At 52.4% G+C, this 23,381-nt stretch overlaps 1 protein-coding gene across 3 annotated transcripts in view; it reads left to right on the top strand.

Annotated features, from left to right (window-relative positions):
- Window positions 1–17,039, top strand: part of LOC141241266 (lymphocyte function-associated antigen 3-like) — a 98,964-nt gene extending 81,925 nt beyond the window's left edge. For 2 of the 3 annotated variants that reach the window (XM_073668745.1, XM_073668742.1), the window contains one exon: window positions 16,847–17,039. In XM_073668745.1, coding sequence (XP_073524846.1) covers window positions 16,847–16,875 — 29 coding nt within the window. In that variant the 3' untranslated portion in view covers window positions 16,876–17,039. The remainder of the gene's footprint in view (window positions 1–16,846) is intronic. The other variant, XM_073668744.1, reaches the window with a different exon arrangement.
- The last annotated feature ends 6,342 nt before the right edge of the window (window positions 17,040–23,381 follow it).

The raw sequence follows: 23,381 nt of genomic DNA, 5'->3' as shown, positions 1-23,381 counted from the left end.
AGAAAGCCATTACTGCGCAAATGCCACAAAGTTTCTCATCTACGATACGCCAAACAGCACAGAGACAAGCCTCAAAACTTCTGGAACACGGTAATTTTGAGACCAAAATTGAACTTTTTGGCCACAACCATGAACGTTACATTTGGAGAGAGGTCAACAAGGCCTATGATGAAAGGAACACCATTCCTACAGTAAAGCACGGAGGTAGATCGCTGATGTTTTGGGGATGTGTGAGCTACAAAGGCACAGGAAACTTGGTAAAAGTTGAAGGAAAGATGAATGCAGCACATTATCAGCAAATACTGGAGGCAAATTTGCACTCATCAGCCCAGAAGCTGCACATGGGACATACTTGGACATTTCAACATGACAACGGTCCAAAACACAAGGCCAAGTCGACCTGTCATTGGCTACAGCAGAACAAAGTGAAAGTTCTGGAGAGGCCATCTCAGTCTCCTGACCTCAATATCATTGAGCCACTCTGGGGAGATCTCAAGTGCGCAGTTCATGCTAGACAGCCCAGGAATTTACAGGAACTGGAGGCTTTTTGCCAAGAAGAATGGGCAGCTTTACCATCTGAGAAAATAAGGACCCGCATCCACAACTATCACAAAAGACTTGAGCTGTCATTGATGTTAGAGGGGGCAATACACGGTATTAAGAACTGGGGTATGGGAACTTTGATCAGGGTCATTTGGATGTTTTTGGTTGTCATTAAGATTTAAAAAGAGAAAACTCAGTAGTTTGACAATAAATGGCTTCACCCAACCAATAACCATGAGGGGAGAAAAAGGTTTTTTGTTATCATTCATATTCTCTGAAACAAGGCCAAGAAAGGAAAAATTCTGCCTGGGTATGTAAACTTTTGAGCACAACTGTATATATATATATACATATCAGGATGGGGAATATAAACAGTGAAGGAAATAAGTATTTGATCCCTTGCTGTTTTTGTAAGTTTGCCCACTGACAAAGACATGAACAGTCTATAAATTTAAGGGTAGGTTAATTTTAACATTGAGAGATAGAATATCCCCCCCCAAAAAAATCAAGAAAATCACATTGTATAAATTAGATAAATTTATTTGCATTTTGCAGTGAGAAATAAGTATTTGATCCCTCTGGCAAACAACACGTAATACTTGGTGTCAAAACCCTTGTTGGCAGCACAGTAGTCAGATGTTTTTTCTAGTTGATGATGAGGGCTGCGCACATGTCAGGAGGAGTTTTGGTCCACTCCTTTTTGTAGATCATCTCTAAATCATTCAGATTTTGAAGCTGCCACTTGGTAACTCGGAGTCTCAGCTCCCTCCATAAGTTTCCTATGGGATTAAGGTCTGGAGACTGGCTAGGCCACTCCATGACCTTACTGTGCTTCTTTTTGTGCCACTCCTTTGTTGCCTTGGCTGTATGTTTTGGGTCATTGTCTTGCTGGAAGACCCAGCCACGACCTATTTTTAATGTCCTGGCGGAGGGAAGGAGGTTGTCACTCAGGATTTTATGGTACATGGCTCCATCCTTTCTCCCATTGATGCTGTGAAGCAGTCCTGTGCCCTTAGCAGAGAAACACCCCCAAAACATAATGTTTCCACCTCCATGCTTGACAGTGGGGATGGTGTTCTTTGAGTCATAGGCAGCATTTCTCTTCCTCCAAACACGGCGAGTTGAGTTAATGCCAAAGAGCTCAATTTTTGTCGCATCTGACCACAGCACCTTCTCCCAATAAATCACAGAATCATCCAGGTGTTCACTGGCAAACTTCAGACGGGCCTGCACATGTGCCTTCTTGAGCAGGGGGACCTTGCGGACACTGCAGGATTTTAAACCTTTAAGGCGTAATGTGTTACCAATGGTTTTCTTGGTGACTGTGGTCCCAGCTGCCTTGAGATCATTAACAAGTTCCGCCCGTGTAGTTTTAGGCTGATCTCTCACCTTCCTCATGATCAAGGATACCCCACGAGGTGAGATTTTGCATGGTGCCCCAGATCGATGTCAATTGACAGTCATTTTGTATTTCTTCCATTTTCTTCCTATTGCACCAGCAGTTGTCTCCTTCTCACCCAGCATCTTACTTATGGTTTTGTAGCCCATTCCAGCTTTGTGCAGGTCTATGATCTTGTCCCTGACATCCTTAGAAAGCTCTTTAGTCTTGCCCATGTTATTTTTGGGGGGGATATTCTATCTCTCAATGTTAAAATTAACCTACCCTTAAAATTATAGACTGTTCATGTCTTTGTCAGTGGGCAAACTTACAAAAACAGCAGGGGATCAAATACTTATTTCCTTCCCTGTATATACCAGGTTGGGCAAAGATAGGGGGTATACAGTGGCATGTAAAAGTTTGGGCACCTCTGGTCAAAATTCCTGTTACTGTGAACAGTGAAGCAAGTTGAAGATGAAATGATCTAAAAGGCCTGAAGTTAAATATGACACATTTCCTTTGTATTTTAGGCAAAAAAAAATATATATATATACATATATATATATATATATTTTTTTTTCTTTTACATTTTAAAGATTACAAAAAGGAAAATGGGCCAATGCAAAAGTTTGTGCACCCTTCATGGTTAGTATTTAGTAGCGCCCCCTTTTGCAAGTATCACAGCTGTAAACGCTTTTTGTAGGCAGACAAAAGTCTTTCAATTCTTGTTTGAGGGATTTTCCTCCATTCTTCCTTGGAGAATTCTTCCACTTCTGTGAGATTCCTGGGGCGTCTTTCATGCTCTGCTATTCTGAGGTCTAGCCACAGATTTTCAATGATGTTCAGATCAGGGGACTGTGAGGGCCGTTGCAAAACCTTCAGCTTGCGCCTTTATTGTGGATTTTGACCTGTGTTCAGGATCATCCTCTTTTCAGCTTCAGCTTTTTTACAGATGGTGTTATGCTTGTGACGCGCCCCCTGGGCCATGGGGTACTCGGTGCCAGGCTGGTCGTTGCTAGGGGTGATGTCACAGTGGCGGTGACCCGGTCCGTGACCCAGGGCGGTCAATCAAAAGGGAAATATTTATAGGGGATTTATAGTTTTTATATATAGTGTATAAAGTTTGTGACGCCACCTGTGGTATGCGGCTATATGGAGCTGCCGCTGCGGAGCAGATCCTCTGGAACTGATGTTGGTGCAGCAGGGTTGGTTCAGCTCTCCACAGGCAGAGCTTAACTCCAGGGCAGCGTAGAGATGTTGTAGATGTTATAGATGATGCTGGGCGTTGTAGTGCAGGGGTGATGGCGCAGATAATAATCACAGAGACAGTGGGATGCAGTCTTCAGGGTCTTTACTCACGGTTGTTGCAGTCCAAGTTACAGGTACAGGGGTAACTTCCCTCGTCGTGCTGCGCTTACTCGGGGAGGGGTTCAGTCAACCCTCAGATATCTCCGGAGTACTTAGTGGGACCCCCTTCTGTGTGTTCTCTCTCTGGCCGTCTCCCTGCACCTCATACCTAGTGTCCCAATCCGGTAGCCGCGGGCCTTGTCGGGCGACGTCTGTTCCGTCCCCTGGGTCCTCTATGGCTACCTTCTTGGTGAGACTGATATGGACTGTTGGTTGCAGGACTTGAAATACTGCAGCCTCTGGTTTCTAGTTGAGACATAAAGTCCTCCGCTAGTTGAGGGACCGGTCCCCTTTGTGTGGCCTGACCCCTCCACCTCCTGGTAGATTTGGGCATACGGGTGGCCTCCAGCACTGCCCCTACCCCTGGGGTCCCTTCCTCATTCCTGGAGCCTTCCCTGCTCCTCTCCTTCTCTTCAGTCCTGGGCCTCTCCTCAGGCCCTCCTACTGAGCAGAGCTCCTACAGAGCTCCTGGTCCCAACTATTCTCACTGTAGACTGTTCTGTCTGACTGACCTGACTTCTCAAGATGGTTCCCTCTTTTATATCACTTCCTTCCATGTGCTCCCCTAAACTGCTTCCTCCACCCACACCCTCTACATAGTTCCACCCTTCAGCTAGGGACCAGGGACTGTGCTCTCCCTTAGGAGCAATCTCGCCCTGCCCCTACTGATGTGGAATGTGTTGGATGTGTGGCGCCCCTGAGGGTTCAGTTGCCACAGAGGTACTGAACCTCATCCAGAAGTGTGGCATCTCATTCTCTCAGGTAAGGATGGGGTGCTGCCCGGGACCCTAACATCTGCACCCAACACTACACTACTCCAGACTGGCTGGAAGGGCAATTTGCACTGCTTTCTGCTGGCCCCGTCCCTGGCTGGAGTGGGGGGAACCAAAGTGAGGGGGAACCATGTAGTGGGTGTGGGTGGAGGACGCAGACCAGAGGAGCACGCTTAGCCTGCCAGGCCCAAGACTGAGAGAGGAGTGGGAGCAGGAAAAGGCTCCAGGAACAGAAGGGATCCCAGGGAGTACGGTGAGTGCAGGACAGCACCCGTACGCCCGAATCTGCCAGGCGGTGGAGGGATCAGGCCGCAAGAAGGGAACCGGTCCCTGGACTAGCCGAGTTACTTTAGGTCTCAGCTAGAAAACCGGAGGCTTCTGCACTTTCAAGGTGCAGTTGCCACATCCGCACCTAAGCCGCCGAAAAGGGCACCAAGTAAGATCCGGGAACTCCAAGTTGCCCAGAGGGATCCCAAGGTACCCAATCGGGACTTTGTGTGGCGGGGCGCAGGGCAGGAGGGAGAGACCCAGCGCGGGAAGTCGGCTAAGAAAGGAACATAAAGAGAGGGGTCCCGTTAAGTGCTCTTGAGATACTTGAGGGAGTGCTGAACCCCTGCCTGGTGAACGAAGCGCGACGTGGGAGGCTGTCACCTGTACAGTGCAACCTGAGGAACTTAACAACTGTGAGTAAACTCGGATGACTGCACCACACTGTCTCTGTCAGTTATTTCTGCTGCGGCATGGCTCCTGCACTACAACGCCCACCATCACCATTTACACCTACACTGCCCTGGAGCTGAGCTCTGCCTGTGGAGAGCCGCACCAACCCAGCTGCCCTAACACCTGCTCCAGAGGTCTGCAACAGCGCCGGTACCCATTACCGGGAACCACAGGTGGCGTCACGAGACAAAACCGTTTATCGTCCCTTCAAGCAACAGCCCCTTTTTAAAGAGTGACCCCAGGGTACGGGCCCGGGAGCCGACCGCCGTGACATCCCAAGAAGGTAAAGGCCCGGGTACCGAGTCCCCCATATCCCCCTGGGCGAGTCATACTCTTCCTGACTGTCAGGAATATTATAAAATATTAATATTAGGAAAATGTCCCTCCATCTGCGTGACGCTCATGTTCACCCCCTCCCTTATTCTCCTTCTGCTAGTACAAAAGCCCCAATTAACGCACGACTGATAAATAGTTATTCACACACGGCCAGGGAAGAAGTGTGAAAACTTCGTTAGGAAGCAGGCCTCTTGTCTCTGGGAGAGCAGGGGGTAATTACTATGCGGGCTTGTGCTAATTTACATGTAACTTTTGAAGGCCAGTTCCCCAGCTTCAAAGGGGAATTTGCAGACATGATGACTCCGATATTAGATATGAAATAATATGAGTTCTATAGGTCCGACAATAACGGGACCCATATGTGGAGTAACCAAATCAGCCCCGGAATATGCAGGTATTTTTCCACGGCCGTAACCAACATCGGGGGGCCGTAGTGCAAGAACCCCGGAATAGCAGACTGCAGCGATGTGATGCGTAATATCAAAATAAAGATGAAATCATGAGGGAAAATATGGCGTAGTTTGCGAGCTTCTGCGATTAACGAGCGATGAGTTATCGCAAAAGTCAGCATTTCTAATAAAAATCTACAGGCTGAAGACCGGCCCACATGATGTCACCGCAAGGGGCGTGTGGCCAGATCTCTCCTTAGGTATAAAGTAATCTAGGGGGAAGACAGAAGCACTCATTGCTGGGGGGAATACGAATTATACGCAAAGGGTCCTGTTCAATAACAGCAATCTTGAGAACCCCCCCTCCCACTATATTGAATCGTCTCCACGATCGTGTAGTGTAAGTAATTTTCACTCTTTACCCTGTTTATTTTATGTACTTGTTTATGTATTTTAATGTTCCCTTTGTAACATCCTTGTATATATTTTTCCTAAACACTGCCTCCCTTTTGGATTAAATATAAAATTTAATAGTTCTGTTTCTTTTGTTCTGTAATCGTTCTCCTCCCCGAAGCCATAAACGCTACCAGGTTGGTTCCTGACCCGATACAAGTCCATTAATACCGGGCTGTATCAAACCAGAACTGGTGGCAGCATACCATCTGGGGGATTTGAGGAAGGCTGGCAGTGACGGTCGGAGGTGTGGATATATATTACTGGCGCAGCCAGGGAGATATATATATACTGCCCTCACTGCAGAGGGCCTCAAATACCCAGTGGGCTACAGGACGGCCTCTCCGGCGACCACTCGCTCTAGGTGCAGTACCTTGACTGACCTGAGAGGCGAGGGGGGCGCCAGAGAGTTGTGCCTGTATTGTGGCGTCACGGATTGGTGACATGTAATGGACAACACACCACCGTGTTTTCCCCCGTTGGTAGTAGCTTCCTGGCACTACTTACTCTAGGTGCAGTACCTTGACTGACCTGAGAGGCAAGGGGGCGCCAGAGAGTTGCACCACCGGCCGGCATTTTCCTGACAAATTGGTGGCAGCGGTGGGATTCCTGACACTGACGTCACGGACAGGATTCGAACAAACCGTTATCACCGGGTATTGTGGGCATAGAGACTGTTTTTCTTCACTGAATGTGGTGCCCGCCCCAGAAGAACGGGCGCTATTATGTGCATTCTCAAAGACAACAAGGAAACACCTCCCATCGTGGGCCGGGTCCCAGAGTGGCATCGAAAGCGAGACCCGCCCCAAGCAGCAATGGCCATGTATGTAGATGTGTCTATCAAAGTGGGGGGCCGCCCCTAGGAGTGACCGACAACAGGCTGCCATGGAACCACCCCCGAAAGGGGAGAGGAGGAGGAGAGAAGCAGTGGAGACAGGGTGTGGTCTCGACGAGTCTAGACAGACCGCACCTGGCAGCCAGCATGGATGGAAGTCGGGACTGAGTCTCCGCCCCTGGCCTGCAACGACAAGAGACCCCCTTCACCCTGGAGGGAGAGATATCCAAGTTGTCCCCGGAGGATACTGAGTTCCTCCAAGCAGAGATACAGGAGCTGAGCCGCAAAGTGGAGGAGACCCAGCAGGCAGCAGTTGCGAGGTGGAAGAAGGAGCTGCTAGAGAAGATTTCAGCCCGGCGACAGCAAGCGCTATGTGTCGCCAGCAGCGTCCCAGCCCTGGCGGAGTCTGATGAGTGCCAGGAGGCAGCGTGCAGCACAGGAGCGGCCGCGGGAGCAGGTAGGAGAAGTTCCCCTGTCCCGGGCACTGAAAGTGCTGACCTGCTCCTGGGCCTCCTGCAGAACCCTCCGTCCCCGGGCGTGCACGCCCAAGAGCAGCTTCTGAGCACGGAACCTCTAACCCCGGGCGCCTACTCCGTGGACCTGCTGCTCGGCCCCCTTCCGGAACCGCCAGCCCCCGCACCCGAGTGGGTGTTCGGGACCCCCTCCTATGACTGGTCTGCCAGATTCGAGGACCAGCAGGGACCCCCTCTAGCACCTATATCGGTGCCCCAGGTTGCCTGCCAGGAAGGAGAAGAATTTAAGTGGATTAACCGGGAGGGGGACCTCATGGGGTTCCCTCAGGAGACCCAGGCCCAAGCTCTCCAGAGGGAGGAATACTGCAGGCAAGAACTCCAGCAGTTGGAGAAAGAGCGGCGCCCCCATCGCGTGTGCTGGAAGCAGATGGAGTCCTGGAATAAGGCAGCCAAAGCTAAAGTCCGCCAGGCCGAGTCCATCAAGCCCGGTCCCTGGGTGGAAGGGCTTATAGTCAAATTCGACCTGGAAGCCGGATGGGGCTTCATAAGGGATTCACAATTCACTCGGGATATTTTTGTCAATCGGCGGGATGTCGAGCCCCACCTTGAACAGGGCCATCCCGACAGAAACCTTTATCCCGGTGACCGTGTCACTTACACCAGACACTACGGGGAGCGCGGGTGGTATGCCCTTCAGGTGTACCGCATGGTCGAGGAGGAAGAGGACATGCCCCTGCAGTCTAGGGCTGATGACCTGGCTGGGTCAGTCTGCAAAAGCCAAGAATACCCCCGGCAGGGACACCACTACTGAGCAAAAGTAAGTGGAACTCAAAAGTGTAAATAGTTACCCGTAAGGGTACAGAAGAAAATTTGTGTGCGAACTGGAAAAGTTATATGTGTGTGACTCGCCCCCTGGGCCGTGGGGCACCCGGGACCGGACTTCAGGGCAATGCTGGGAGTAGTAGTGGCGACCCGATTCCGTGGCTCAGGGTGGTCAGACCAAGGTTGTGGCAGTCTCTGTATCAGTATAATGCAATGTCCGACTACGCCACCCGTGGATTGCGGTCAATAAGAACCACCGCTGCTGAACCGACCTCTGAGGCTGATGTTGTGAGGGCAGCAGAGTGTAGTATAACTCCCTATGGGAGGAGTCTAGCCTCAGGGCAATGATGGTGGTTGTGGTGCGGGGCGTCCCAGTACTAGTAGTGCTGTATGCGGTGAGAAAGCACAGAGACAAGGTGTTGCAGTTCAGGTTCTTTACTCACAGTTCTCATCCAGGTCACTTGTGCACAGGTAGGACCGCCTGAGCCGTGCTGCGTCCACCAGGCAGGGGGCTCGATCAACCCCCAGGCAATTCCGGAGTGTGGCACAGGACTCCCTTCTATCCTTTCATCAGCCGTGCCCCACCAGTGACACTACACCTGTCCAGCTGCCTCGGGTCTTCTCCTGGGAGGACTGGGTGCCCACTTCTCTGACCCTATGTGGTGTGCCTTCCTAGTAGGTGTAGTGAGGGGTCGCACCAGTAAAAGATCACGACCACCGGTTCTTGGTTAAGGATTAGTCACCTCCACCAACTTGGGATCCGGTACCCTGTTCTGCCAACCCGTCACCCGTAATCTCCTGGGTCCTTAGGGTTCCTTGTGCCTTTGCGTCTCTGGGCCTCTCTTGGTGTTCTGTTCCTTCTTACTTTCCTTTCTGTTCTCCTCTCTTCTCTCGGGCCCCGGCCTCTCCTCATAGACTGAACTTCTTTTCTGCACGACTGAACTCCCTTGTCCTAAGATGGTGCCCACCTGTTATACCTCCCTCTCTGTGTATGAGCCCAGGTGACTTGCAACCAATGCAGCTAACTGAGTCCCGGTCCACACACGATCCTTACCCCGGAGTGGGATATCACACCTCTGGTTGAGGTGCAATACCTCGGTAGCGACCGAACCCTCGGGGCGCTACATGTGCATTTAGTTACCCGTAAAGGGTATAAAGACTTGCAGGCTGAGGACTGTGAGCGGCCAAAAACTGTCCATTGTAAATAGTTGCACTTATTAAAGTGCCCCCTATTGGTTTTATATTAAGAGACCACTGAACAAAAACCCGTTTGGCGTGGCCGAAGACGTGGTCCAACACCTGGATCACTTATGCCCTGTAGCCACGCCCAGGGCCTACGTTGAGGGTTTTCGGACGGGTCCCTCATGCTACTCATGTTGCACCTTCACCAGTGAGATGGACACCTGGTTATGGGACTCACTGTAACTTTAAGAAGAATGTCTTATATGAAAAATGTTTTATATACTTGAAGAAAATTTTATAATGTTTTGATAAAAGTAACCAGTAATGTTTAAGAAAGAGTGCCTCCCATAAAGGGAAGAAAGCGTTTGTTTATAATCTTATATGTGATGCATCTAAAAATTGCATGTCTGTAAAATACCATTTCTTACTTTGTTCCAGCCCGCCGACGTGCTGTGTTTTACCAAGGGGGTATGTGGCACCCCTGAGGGTTCAGTTGCCACAGAGGTACTGCACCTCATCCCGAGGTGTGGTATCTCATTCTCTCAGGTAAGGATGGGGTGCTGCCCTGGACCCTAACACCTGCATCCAACACTACACTACTCCAGACCGTCTGGAAGGGCAACTTGCACTGCTTTCTGCTGGCCCCGTCCCTGGCTGGAGTGGGGGGAACCAAAGTAAGGGGGAACCATGTAGTGGGTGTGGGTGGAGGACGCAAACCAGGGGAGCACTTGAAGAGGAGGTTTTTATAAAGGGGAGCCATCTTTAGAGCAAAAAAGAAAAAGAGAGAGTGGATGAGAGGACGAGAGGAGCAGAGGCTCTGCAGGAGCTCTGCTCGGGAGGCGGGCTTAGCCTGCCAGGCCCAGGACTGAGAGAGGAGTGGGAGCAGGAAAAGGCTCCAGGAACAGAAGGGATCCCAGGGGTACTGTGAGTGCAGGACGGCACCCGTACGCCCGAATCTGCCAGGCGGTGGAGGGATCAGGCCGCAAGAAGGGAACCGGTCCCTGGACTAGCCGAGTTACTTTAGGTCTCAGCTAGAAAACCGGAGGCTTCTGCACTTTCAAGGTGCAGTTGCCACATCCGCACCTAAGTCGCCGAAAAGGTCACCAAGTAAGGTCCGGGAACTCCAAGTTGCCCAGAGGGATCCCAAGGTACCTGATCGGGACTTTGTGTGTCGGGGCGCAGGGCAAGAGGGAGAGACCCAGCGCGGGAAGTCGGCTAAGAAAGGAACATACAGAAAGGGGTCCCATTAAGTGCTCTTGAGATACTTGAGGGAGTGCTGAACCCCTGCCTGGTGAATGCAGCGCGACGTGGGAGGCTGTCACCTGTACAGTGCAACCTGAGGAACTTAACAACTGTGAGTAAACTCGGACGACTGCACCCCACTGTCTCTGTCAGTTATTGCTGCTGCGCCATCGCTCCTGCACTACAACGCCCAGCATCACCATCTGCACCTACACTGCCCTGGAGCTGAGCTCTGCCTGTGGATAGCCGCACCAACCCAGCTGCCCTAACACCTGCTCCAGAGGTCTGCAGCAGTGCCGGTACCCATTACCGGGAACCACAGGTGGCGTCACGAGACAAAACCGTTTATCGTCCCTTCAAGCAACAGCCCCTTTTTAAAGAGTGACCCCAGGGTACGGGCCCAGGAGCCGACCGCCGCGACATCCCAAGAAGGTAAAGGCCCGGGTACCTAGTCCCGCATATACCCCTGGGCGAGTCAGATGCAGGTGTTAGGGTCCCGCGCAGTACTCCTTCCTTACCTGAGAGTGAGATACCACACCTCTGGGTGAGCTGCAGTACCTCTGTGGCGACTGAACCCTCAGGGGCGCCACATACCCCCCTGGTAAATCCCAGCACGTCCTCGGGCTGGAACAGAGTAAAAACAGGGTATTTTACAGACATGCAATTTTTAGAATGCATTCGCATATAAGATCATAAACATAACATTTCTTCCCTTTATGGGAGGCACATTTCTTTATACGTTTCATTTTCCTTATTAAAACATTATAAAACTTTTTAAAGAACATTCTTCTTTACACTCATAAAGCATTTTTCATATAATACATTTTTAGCAGGTTACAGTGCGATCCGCAACCGGATGTCCATCTCACTGACAAAGGTGCAAAGTGTAACATGAGGGACCCGCCCGAAAACCCTCAACGTAGGCCCTGGGCGTGGCTGCAGGGCATAGGTGATCCAGGTGTTGGACCACGTCTTCAGCCATGCCAAACAGGTTTTTGTTCTGAGGTCAGCTTTGTATGTATAAAAACCAATACGGGGCACTTTAAGAAGTGCAACTATGTACAACGGAAAGTTTTTTGGTTATTCACCATCCATAACCTGACAGTTCTTTTAAACGGGTAACTATAAAACTTTAAAGGTACACAAATTAACTTTGTAAACTGGCAGGGTTGTACCCTTCCAGGTAACTATAGACAGTCTTTTCCACCAACAGTTTAACAGGGGTGCTCCCTCCGGGGGAACTCCTGGTTCCTACAGGCTGACCCTGCTGGGTCTTCAGCCTCGTCCTGCAGGGGCATGTCTCTCCTCTTCGCCACTCGGTATACCTGGAGGGCATACCACCCGCGCTCGCCCTTGTGGCGGGTAAAGGTGACATAGTCGCCGGGGTAAAGGTCTCAGCCGGGATGCCCCTGTTGGAGGTTCTACATCCCGCCGGTTGACAAAAACGTCCCGATCGGTGTGCGGCTCTCTCACAAAGCCCCACCCAGCGTCCAGATCAAATTTGACAACTATCCCCTCCAGACGGGGACTTGGGGTGGCAGCTCTCGCCTTGCGGGCCTGGATTTTAGCCGCCATGTTCCGGGCCTCCATCTGTTCCCACCGCACCTGCCGGTCGTGATGCTCCTTCTCCAACTGGAGCTCCCTCCTGCAGTGCTCTTCCCTCCTGAGGGCCTGGGTCTGTGTTTCTCACGGGAACCCCATTAGGTCTCCCTCCCGGTGGTCCCACCGGAACTCCTCTCCTTCTGGGCAGGCAACCGGGGGTGCAGGTGCAGGTGTCAGATGGGGTCCTTGCTGGTCTTCATATTTAGCAGACCAGTCGTAGGAGGTGCTTCCGTATACCCACTCGGGTGCGGGGGTAGGTGGCTCCGGTAGGGGGCCCAGGAGCAGGTCGGCGGAGCAGGCTCCCGGGATCGGGGGTTCGGCCAGGGGGTCTAGGAGCCGGTCAGTGGAGCAGGTGCCTGGGATGGGAGATTCCGCCTGGAGACCGGGGAGCAGATCGGCAGAGCAGGCGTCCGGGATTGGAGGTGCCGCCATGGGGCCCAAGAGTAGGTCGGTGGAGCAGGCGCCCGGGATCGGAGGTTCCGCCAGGGAGCCCAGGAGCAGGTCAGCGCCGTCAGCGCCCGGGACAGGGAGTCTCTCCTAACCTGCTTACGTGACTGCGCTGGTGCCATCCTCTGCCTCCTGGCTCCGTTCAGGCTCCTCCGGGGCTGGGAAGCTGCTGGTCGAGGGCAGAGCTGGCTGCTGCCAGATCACCAGCTTCTCCAGCAGCTCCTTTTTCCAGCCGGCAATGGCGTCCTGCTGGGCCCTCTCCATCCTCCGGCCTAGCTCCTGGATTTCAGCCTGGAGGAATTCGGTATCCTCCAGGGATAGCTCTGCCATTACCTCCTCCAGGGTGAGAGGCGTTGCTGACCGCTGCAGGCCTTGAATGGGAGCTGGCTCCTGACTCTCCATCTTGCCTGCCGGGTGTGGTCTGTCTAGACTCCTGGAGACCCCACCCTGTCTCCCAGGTTTCTTCTCTCCTCTCCCCTTTCGAGGGCGGTTCCATGGCAACTTGCTGTCGGACCCACCTTGGGGCGGCCCCCCCAGCTTGATGGACACATCCACATACATGGTCACTGCTGCTCGGGGCGGGCCTCGCTTTTGGCGCCATTCTGGAACCCGACCCACGATGGGAGATGGTTTCTTGCTGTCTTTTGGCTTGCACATAATGGCGCCCATTCTTCTGGGGCGGGCGCCACATTCAGTATAGAACACAGTCTCTAGGCGCACAATACCCGGTGATAATGGGTGGGTTCATATCCTGTTCGTGACGCCAAGTTGACGCACCCCCTGGGCCGTGGGGTACTCGGTGCCGGGCCGGTCGTTGCTAGGGGTGATGTCACAGTGGCAGTGACCCGGTCCGTCACCCAGGGCAGTCAATCAAAAGGGAAATATTTATAGGGGATTTATAGTTTTTATATATAGTGTATAAAGTTTGTGACGCCACCTGTGGTATGCGGCTATATGGAGCCGCCGCTGCGGTGCAGATCCTCTGGAGCTGATGTTGGTGCAGCAGGGTTGGTTCAGCTCTCCACAGAGCTTAACTCCAGGGCAGTGTAGAGATGTTGTAGATATTATAGGTGATGCTGGGCGTTGTAGTGCAGGGGTGATGGCACAGATAATAATCACAGAGACAGTGGGGTGCAGTCTTCAGGGTCTTTACTCACGGTTGTTGCAGTCTAAGTTATAGGTACCGGTGTAACTTCCCTCGTCGTGCTGCACTTACTCGGGGAGGGTTTCAGTCAACCCTCAGATATCTCCGGAGTACTTAGTGGGACCCCCTTCTGTGTGTTCTCTCTCTGGCCGTCTCCCTGCACCTCATACCTAGTGTCCCAATCCGGTAGCCGCGGGCCTTGTCGGGCGACGTCTGTTCCGTCCCTTGGGTCCTCTATGGCTACCTTCTTGTTGAGACTGATATGGACTGTTGGCTGCAGGACTTGAAATACTGCAGCCTCCGGTTTCTAGTTGAGACATAAAGTCCTCCGCTAGTTGAGGGACCGATCCCCTTTGTGTGGCCTGACCCCTCCACCTCCTGGTAGATTCGGGCGTACAGGTGGCCTCCAGCACTGCCCGTACCCCTGGGGTCCCTTCCTCATTCCTGGAGCCTTCTCTGCTCCTCTCCTTCTCTCCAGTCCTGGGCCTCTCCTCAGGCCCTCCTACTGAGCAGAGCTCATACAGAGCTCCTGGTCCCAACTCCTCTCACTGTAGACTGTTCTGTCTGACTGACCTGACTTGTCAAGATGGTTCCCTCTTTTATATCACTTCTTTCTATGTGATCCCCTAAACTGCTTCCTCCTCCCACACCCTCTACATAGTTCCACCCTTTAGCTAGGGACCAGGGACTGTGCTCTCCCTTAGGAGCAATCTCGCCCTGCCCCTACTGATGTGGAATTTGTTGGATGCAGGTGTTAGGGTCCCAGGCAGTACTCCTTCCTTACCTGAGAGTGAGATACCACACCTCTGGGTGAGATGCAGTACCTCTGTGGCGACCAAACCCTCAGGGGCGCCACATTTGCATCAAGAATTTGTTTAAATTTCATTGAATCCATTCTTTCTCTACCTGTGAAATGCACCCCGTGCCATTGGACGTAACACAACCCCAAAGCATTATTGATCCCCCCCCATGCTTAATGGTTGGTGGGATGTTCTTTTACTGAAATTATGTGCCCTTTTTTCTCCACACATACCTTTGATCATTGTGACCAAAGAGTTCTATTTTAACCTCATTGATCCACAGGACTTGTGTCCAAAATGCATCAGGCTTGTTTAGATGTTCTTTTGCACACTTCTGTGAGAACAGGATTTATTTATCTATCTTGACTCCATTTTGGTTATTCTACATACATCTCCTTGCTTTCCAAAATGGAGTGTGACTGTTTTGCGATAAGGAGTCTCAGGAATTTCTTTGTCTAACGGGATTGAAAGATAACATAGGAAAGAGAACGTAAAAAAGTAGAATCACACCTAAAGTCTTCAGGTGGGTGTAGATGTTATTAACTTTAGCCATTGACACGTATATATGCTAATGCCAGCACATTTGTAGACATAAAGCTGTGCCAGTAATATTGCTGCAATGTAGGTCCAGTAAAAACCTATATAAACCCTGACCGATGCTGTAATAAACAGAGTTCTGCTTAGATACATAAGTGTGTGTGTCTACGTGACTTTCTCTTGTACATACTTGGATTTTACAATTCAATTTGGAACAGGTATAACGTTTCAGAACGTCCCACATTCCATGGCGAAGACAACTTCTGATGCTGAATTTTATGGTGAGGACGCAGGAGAGGTTTTCTTCTGATGACTCTTCCACGAAGGCCATATTTGTGCAGGTGTCTCTGAACTGTAGAATAATGTACCACAACTCCAGAGTCTGCTAAATCTTTCTGAAGGTCTTTTGTAGTCAAGCGGGGGTTCTGATTTGCCTCTCTAGCAATCCTACCAGCAGCTCTCACTGAGATTTTGCTTGGTCTTCCAGACCTTATCTTGACCTCCACTGTTCCTGGTAAATGACATTTCTTAATTATATTTCGAACTGAGGAAAGGGCAACTTGAAAATGCTTTGCCATCGTCTTATAGCCTTCGCCTGCTTTGTGGCCTCCACCATTCTCAGTGCTCGGCAGCTGCTTAGAAGACCCCACGGCGGCTGTTTTTTGGCACCAGGTTGGAGGAGGTTTTTATAAAGCTGTGAAATTTGCATCACCAGCCTTTCCTAACGATGATAGTGAACAAACCATGACCCTAACAGGCTAAATAAGGTCTGAAACCTTGGTCAAAGTTATCTGAGCACACAAATCTCCAAGGGTGCCCAAACTTTTGCATCGCCCCATTTTCCTTTTTGTAATAGTTAAAATGTAAAAGATGATAATATATATATATTTTTTTTTTTGCGTAAAGTACAAAGGAAATGTATCATCTGTAACTTTAGGCCTTTTAGATCATTTCATCTTCAACTTGCTGAACTGTTCACAATAACAGGAATTTTGACTAGGGAGGCACAAACTTTTACATGCCACTGTATATACCAGAAAGGTATCCAGGATGGGGGACAAATATACCTGGAAGTGGCCCAGGATGAGGGTCATTACTATATAATGGGGGGCATTAACACATATTGGGGGGGGACTCTTATGTCTTTATAGGATTCAGAACGCTACAAGGGTCCATACATGTGACCAACATGCTGGGGGGGGGCCACGTCAAAATTTTGCTCCAGGGCCCATTGCACTCTAGTGACTGGTGTAGAATATTAATATTTTCATAGGTTTTCGGTTTCTGTGTTGTTCCTACGTGCAGTATTACAGGTGGTTTCCGTACTCTTCTGATGCGGCTTCACTTTATTGCTTTCCTTCTCCTTATTGTCCTGGCTTGTCTGATAATCCTCTTGATCAAATAATCCTCAGAGGTTTCTCACACAGATCGTGTGTGCACAGCGCTCTATGACTCACACAATGACTCACACAGATCGTGTGTGCACAGCGCTCTATGACTCACACAATGACTCACACAGATCGTGTGTGCACAGCGCTCTATGACTCACAGGACACAATGAGAAGAATTCATATCGGTCAAATCCCGGAAGTAACTCGCTGCTCTTTGGATAAGGATCCATCATCAACTCCATACTGATATAAGATGTAACACACGTGGTCTCTGTCGCTGTATCATTCTGAAGTCTTAGAAATATTTTTATTATAATTTATTTTAAAGCACAAAAACAATCACCTTTAATGGGTTTTTCACATTCCATCCAGGTGAACGCACAGACGTCGCTCCGCTATAAAAGTATCACTGAGTAATGGCTGGAATACTCAGCGGCCCTGGATGGAGGGTGGAAGCGGAGTCCTGCCGCGGACGGGGGGCGATAAAAAGAAAGAATAAATGCAAAATATAGATACATCAATAACAAGAGACATGAAACCAAGAGAAGAGACTGGACAGGGACCCTCCTGAGACTGTCGCTGGTGGATCTCACAGACGTCCCCACCTTCATGTCCCCGGATAATAAATTATATCAATTAAAGGGGTTGTCCGGCCTCAGGCTACAAGTCTGCAGTGTCTGTGTGTGACTGCAGACTTGTGATCCTCGCACGCACCGCACACTGTCAGGACACACTCCCGCCACTTTCCATGTTGACTGTTTCCGGCCTCACTCAATACACCTGCATTGTGCCCATCTCCTCGGAATGTGACGGGAGTGTGCAAAGCCCGCGCAGGCGCTACGGCCTCGCTCAATACACCTGCATTGTGCCCATCTCCTCAGAATGTGACGGGAGTGTGCAAAGCCCGCGCAGGCGCTACGGCCTCACTCAATACACCTGCATTGTGCCCATCTCCTCGGAATGTGACGGGAGTGTGCAAAGCCCGCGCAGGCGCTACGGCCTCGCTCAATACACCTACATTGTGCCCATCTCATCGGAATGTGACGGGAGTGTGCAAAGCCCGCGCAGGCGCTACGGCCTCGCTCAATACACCTGCATTGTGCCCATCTCCTCGCAATGTGACGGGAGTGTGCAAAGCCTGTGCAGGCGCTACGGCCTCGCTCAATACACCTGCATTGTGCCCATCTCCTCGCAATGTGACGGGAGTGTGCAAAGCCTGCGCAGGCGCTACGGCCTCGCTCAATACACCTGCATTGTGCCCATCTCCTCGCAATGTGACGGGAGTGTGCAAAGCCTGCGCAGGCGCTACGGCCTCGCTCAATACACCTGCATTGTGCCCATCTCCTCGCAATGTGACGGGAGTGTGCAAAGCCCGCGCAAGCGCTACGGCCTCGCTCAATACACCTGCATTGTGCCCATCTCCTCGGAATGTGACGGGAGTGTGCAAAGCCCGCGCAGGCGCTACGGCCTCGCTCAATACACCTGCATTGTGCCCATCTCCTCGGAATGTGACGGGAGTGTGCAAAGCCCGCGCAGGCGCTACGGCCTCGCTCAATACACCTGCATTGTGCCCATCTCCTCGCAATGTGACGGGAGTGTGCAAAGCCCGCGCAAGCGCTACGGCCTCGCTCAATACACCTGCATTGTGCCCATCTCCTCGGAATGTGACGGGAGTGTGTAAAGCCCGCGCAGGCGCTACGGCCTCGCTCAATACACCTGCATTGTGCCCATCTCCTCGCAATGTGACGGGAGTTTGCAAAGCCCGTGCAGGCGCTACAGCCTCGCTCAATACACCTGCATTGTGCCCATCCCCTCGCAATGTGACGGGAGTGTGCAAAGCCCGCGCAGGCGCTACGGCCTCGCTCAATACACCTGCATTGTGCCCATCTCCTCAGAATGTGATGGGAGTGTGCAAAGCCCGCGCAGGCGCTACGGCCTCGCTCAATACACCTGCATTGTGCCCATCTCCTCGGAATGTGACGGGAGTGTGCAAAGCCCGCGCAGGCGCTACGGCCTCGCTCAATACACCTGCATTGTGCCCATCTCCTCGGAATGTGACGGGAGTGTGCAAAGCCCGCGCAGGCGCTACGGCCTCGCTCAATACACCTGCATTGTGCTCATCTCCTCGGAATGTGACGGGAGTGTGCAAAGCCCGCGCAGGCGCTACGGCCTCGCTCAATACACCTGCATTGTGCCCATCTCCTCGGAATGTGACGGGAGTGTGCAAAGCCCGCGCAGGCGCTACGGCCTCGCTCAATACACCTGCATTGTGCCCATCTCCTCGGAATGTGACGGGAGTGTGCAAAGCCCGCGCAGGCGCTACGGCCTCGCTCAATACACCTGCATTGTGCCCATCTCCTCGGAATGTGACGGGAGTGTGCAAAGCCCGCGCAGGCGCTACGGCCTCGCTCAATACACCTGCATTGTGCCCATCTCCTCGGAATGTGACGGGAGTGTGCAAAGCCCGCGCAGGCGCTACGGCCTCGCGCAATACACCTGCATTGTGCCCATCTCCTCGGAATGTGACGGGAGTGTGCAAAGCCCGCGCAGGCGCTACGGCCTCGCTCAATACACCTGCATTGTGCCCATTCTCCTCAGAATGTGACGGGAGTGTGCAAAGCCCGCGCAGGCGCTACGGCCTCGCTCAATACACCTGCATTGTGCCCATCTCCTCGGAATGTGACGGGAGTGTGCAAAGCCCGCGCAGGCGCTACGGCCTCGCTCAATACACCTGCATTGTGCCCATCTCCTCGCAATGTGACGGGAGTGTGCAAAGCCCGCGCAAGCGCTACGGCCTCGCTCAATACACCTGCATTGTGCCCATCTCCTCGGAATGTGACGGGAGTGTGCAAAGCCCACGCAGGCGCTACGGCCTCGCTCAATACTCCTGCATTGTGCCCATCTCCTCCGAATGTGACGGGAGTGTGCAAAGCCCGCGCAGGCGCTACGGCCTCGCTCAATACACCTGCATTGTGCCCATCTCCTCGCAATGTGACGGGAGTGTGCAAAGCCCGTGCAGGCGCTACAGCCTCGCTCAATACACCTGCATTGTGCCCATCCCCTCGCAATGTGACGGGAGTGTGCAAAGCCCGCGCAGGCGCTACGGCCTCGCTCAATACACCTGCATTGTGCCCATCCCCTCGCAATGTGACGGGAGTGTGCAAAGCCCGCGCAGGCGCTACGGCCTCGCTCAATACACCTGCATTGTGTCCATCTCCTCACAATGTGACGGGAGTGTGCAAAGCCCGCGCAGGCGCTACTGCCTCGCTCAATACACCTGCATTGTGCCCATCTCCTCGCAATGTGACGGGAGTGTGCAAAGCCCGCGCAGGCGCTACGGCCTCGCTCAATACACCTGCATTGTGCCCATCTCCTCGGAATGTGACGGGAGTGTGCAAAGCCCGCACAGGCGCTACGGCCTCGCTCAATACACCTGCATTGTGCCCATCCCCTCGCAATGTGACGGGAGTGTGCAAAGCCCACACAGGCACTACGGCCTCGCTCAATACACCTGCATTGTGTCCATCTCCTCGCAATGTGACGGGAGTGTGCAAAGCCCGTGCAGGCGCTACGGCCTCGCTCAATACACCTGCATTGTGTCCATCTCCTCGCAATGTGATGGGAGTGTGCAAAGCCCGCGCAGGCGCTACGGCCTCGCCCAATAGACCTGCATTGTGCCCATCTCCTCGCAATGTGACGGGAGTGTGCAAAGCCCGCGCAGGCGCTACGGCCTCGCTCAATACACCTGCATTGTGCCCATCCCCTCGCAATGTGACGGGAGTGTGCAAAGCCCGCGCAGGCGCTATGGCCTCGCTCAATACACCTGCATTGTGTCCATCTCCTCACAATGTGACGGGAGTGTGCAAAGCCCGCGCAGGCGCTACGGCCTCGCTCAATACACCTGCATTGTGCCCATCTCCTCGCAATGTGACGGGAGTGTGCATAGCCCGCGCAGGCGCTATGGCCTCGCTCAATACAGCTGCATTGTGCCCATCCCCTCGCAATGTGACGGGAGTGTGCAAAGCCCACGCAGGCACTACGGCCTCACTCAATACACCTGCATTGTGCCCATCTCCTCGCAATGTGACGGGAGTGTGCAAAGCCCGCGCAGGCGCCATGTCGAATCAGTGTGTGATAGACAATCAAAACTTTCTACACCAGTCAGGCAGCCCTCCATAACCTCCATACGTCATACAGCTTCACTGTCTATCACACACTCCCCTGGTTTCGACATGGCGCATGCACGTTCTCTACAACCGACTCAACCCTGGAGACCCATGTGACGAGTTAACTCCGCCCACAGCAAGGCGTGTACACGTCACATACACGACGACCCTCAGCGCCACCACCACGTGACGCACTCCTTTGGGGTGGGACTATTCGGCACACTTCCGGTTTCAGCGCACCACGCCGCTGTATAAACGCCAGACGCCTTGTCTCTTACGGATGGACATGATTTAGGCTTCACCTGTCACACTCCTACTCCTGACACCCACAGCACGCACGCTCCTGTCACTACACAGGCACACTATGGGCAGCACTATTTACTCCACATCACGGGTAACCTGTCGCTATGCTGCTAGTCCTATGGGCTATCTAGTGGCTGCCCCATCTCCCACACTGTGAACACTGAGGTCCTCTACCACCAGTCTCCATTGCTGCCCCATCTCCCACACTGTGAACACTGAGGTCCTCTACCACCAGTCTCCATCTGCCCGGATATTTCACCTCCCTCTCTCGGTTTATTACGTCACCCTGTATCCTGTTGTCAGTCTTTAGATGCCTTTTTGTAATTTTGGCTTCACTTCTACGTCATGTTTTCGTTCTTTGCATCTTATCATTCGTTTTCATGCTGAACATCGGGTGATGATCACGGACTCCGTTCATTTCAGATGTTTATTGGAAACATACGAATCGCTGTTTTCTTTTAGTGATCAACTTCATCAACTTGAATTTTGTATAAAATCAAAGAGTATTGAACTCGTCACCAATTCTCTAAGTAAATCTATTGGTAAAGGTGCTATTGACATGAAATTCTCCCCAGATGTCAGTAACAACCCGTCCAATCCACACAGGAAAGAAATCACCATAGATATCCATAAATTATGTGTAATAATGAGAAATGGTGACTGCCCGTCACCTCCATCATCAGTATCTGGTGACCACCCCTCACCTCCATCATCAGTATCTGGTGACCGCCCGTCACCTCCATCATCAGTATCTGGTGACCGCCCGTCACCTCCATCATCAGTATCTGGTGACCGCCCGTCACCTCCATCATCAATATCTGGTGACCGCCCGTCACCTCCATCATCAGTATCTGGTGACCGCCCGTCACCTCCATCATCAGTATCTGGTGACCGCCCATCGCCTCCATCATCAGTATCTGGTGACCACCCTTCACCTCCATCATCAGTATCTGGTGACCGCCCGTCACCTCCATCATCAGTATCTGGTGACCGCCCGTCACCTCCATCATCAGTATCTGGTGACCGCCCGTCACCTCCATCATCAATATCTGGTGACCAACTGTCACCTCCATCGTCAGTATCTGGTGATCGGATCGCCCGTCGTCTCCATCATCAGTATCTGGTGACCGCCCGTCACCTCCATCATCAGTATCTGGTGACCGCCCGTCACCTCCATCATCACTATCTGGTGACCGCCCGTCGTCTCCATCATCAGTATCTGGTGACCGCCCGTCACCTCCATCATCAGTATCTGGTGACCGCCCGTCACCTCCATCATCAGTATCTGGTGACCGCCCGTCACCTCCATCATCAGTATCTGGTGACAGCCCCTCACCTCCATCATCAGTATCTGGTGACCGCCCGTCACCTCCATCATCAGTATCTGGTGACAGCCCCTCACCTCCATCATCAGTATCTGGTGACCGCCCGTCACCTCCATCATCAGTATCCGGTGACCGCCCGTCGCCTCCATCATCAGTATCTGGTGACAGCCCCTCACCTCCATCATCAGTATCTGGTGACCGCCCGTCACCTCCATCATCAGTATCTGGTGACCGCCCGTCACCTCCATCATCAGTATCTGGTGACCGCCCGTCACCTCCATTATCAGTTTCTGGTGACCGCCCGTCGTCTCCATCATCAGTATCTGGAGACCGCCCGTCGTCTCCATCATCAGTATCTGGTGACCGCCCGTCACCTCCATCATCAGTATCTGGTGACCGCCCGTCGTCTCCATCATCAGTATCTGGTGACCGCCCGTCACCTCCATCATCAGTATCTGGTGACCGCCCATCACCTCCATCATCAGTATCTGGTGACCGGCCGTCACCTCCATCATCAGTATCTGGTGACCGCCCGTCACCTCCATCATCAGTATCTGGTGACCGCCCGTCGTGTCCATCATCAGTATCTGGTGACCGCCCGTCACCTCCATCATCAGTATCTGGTGACCGCCCGTCACCTCCATCATCAGTATCTGGTGACCGCCCATCACCTCCATCATCAGTATCTGGTGACCGGCCGTCACCTCCATCATCAGTATCTGGTGACCGCCCGTCACCTCCATCATCAGTATCTGGTGACCGCCCGTCGTGTCCATCATCAGTATCTGGTGACCGCCCGTCACCTCCATCATCAGTATCTGGTGACCGCCCGTCACCTCCAGCATCAGTATCTGGTGACCGCCCGTCACCTCCATCATCAGTATCTGGTAACCGCCCGTCGCCTCCAGCATCAGTATCTGGTGACCGCCCGTCATCTCCATCATCAGTATCTGGTGACCACCCGTCGCCTCCATCATCAGTATCTGGTGACAGCCCCTCACTTCCATCATCAGTATCTGGTGACCACCCGTCACCTCCATCATCAGTATCTGGTGACCGCCCGTCACCTCCATCATCAATATCTGGTGACCACCTGTCACCTCCATCGTCAGT

Source organism: Phyllobates terribilis, unplaced genomic scaffold, assembly GCF_046119375.1.
Source record: "Phyllobates terribilis strain yellow unplaced genomic scaffold, ASM4611937v1 Scaffold_2__4_contigs__length_985480577, whole genome shotgun sequence".
Classification (NCBI taxonomy): domain Eukaryota; kingdom Metazoa; phylum Chordata; class Amphibia; order Anura; family Dendrobatidae; genus Phyllobates; species Phyllobates terribilis.
This window is presented reverse-complemented; position numbering and strand designations above follow the sequence as displayed.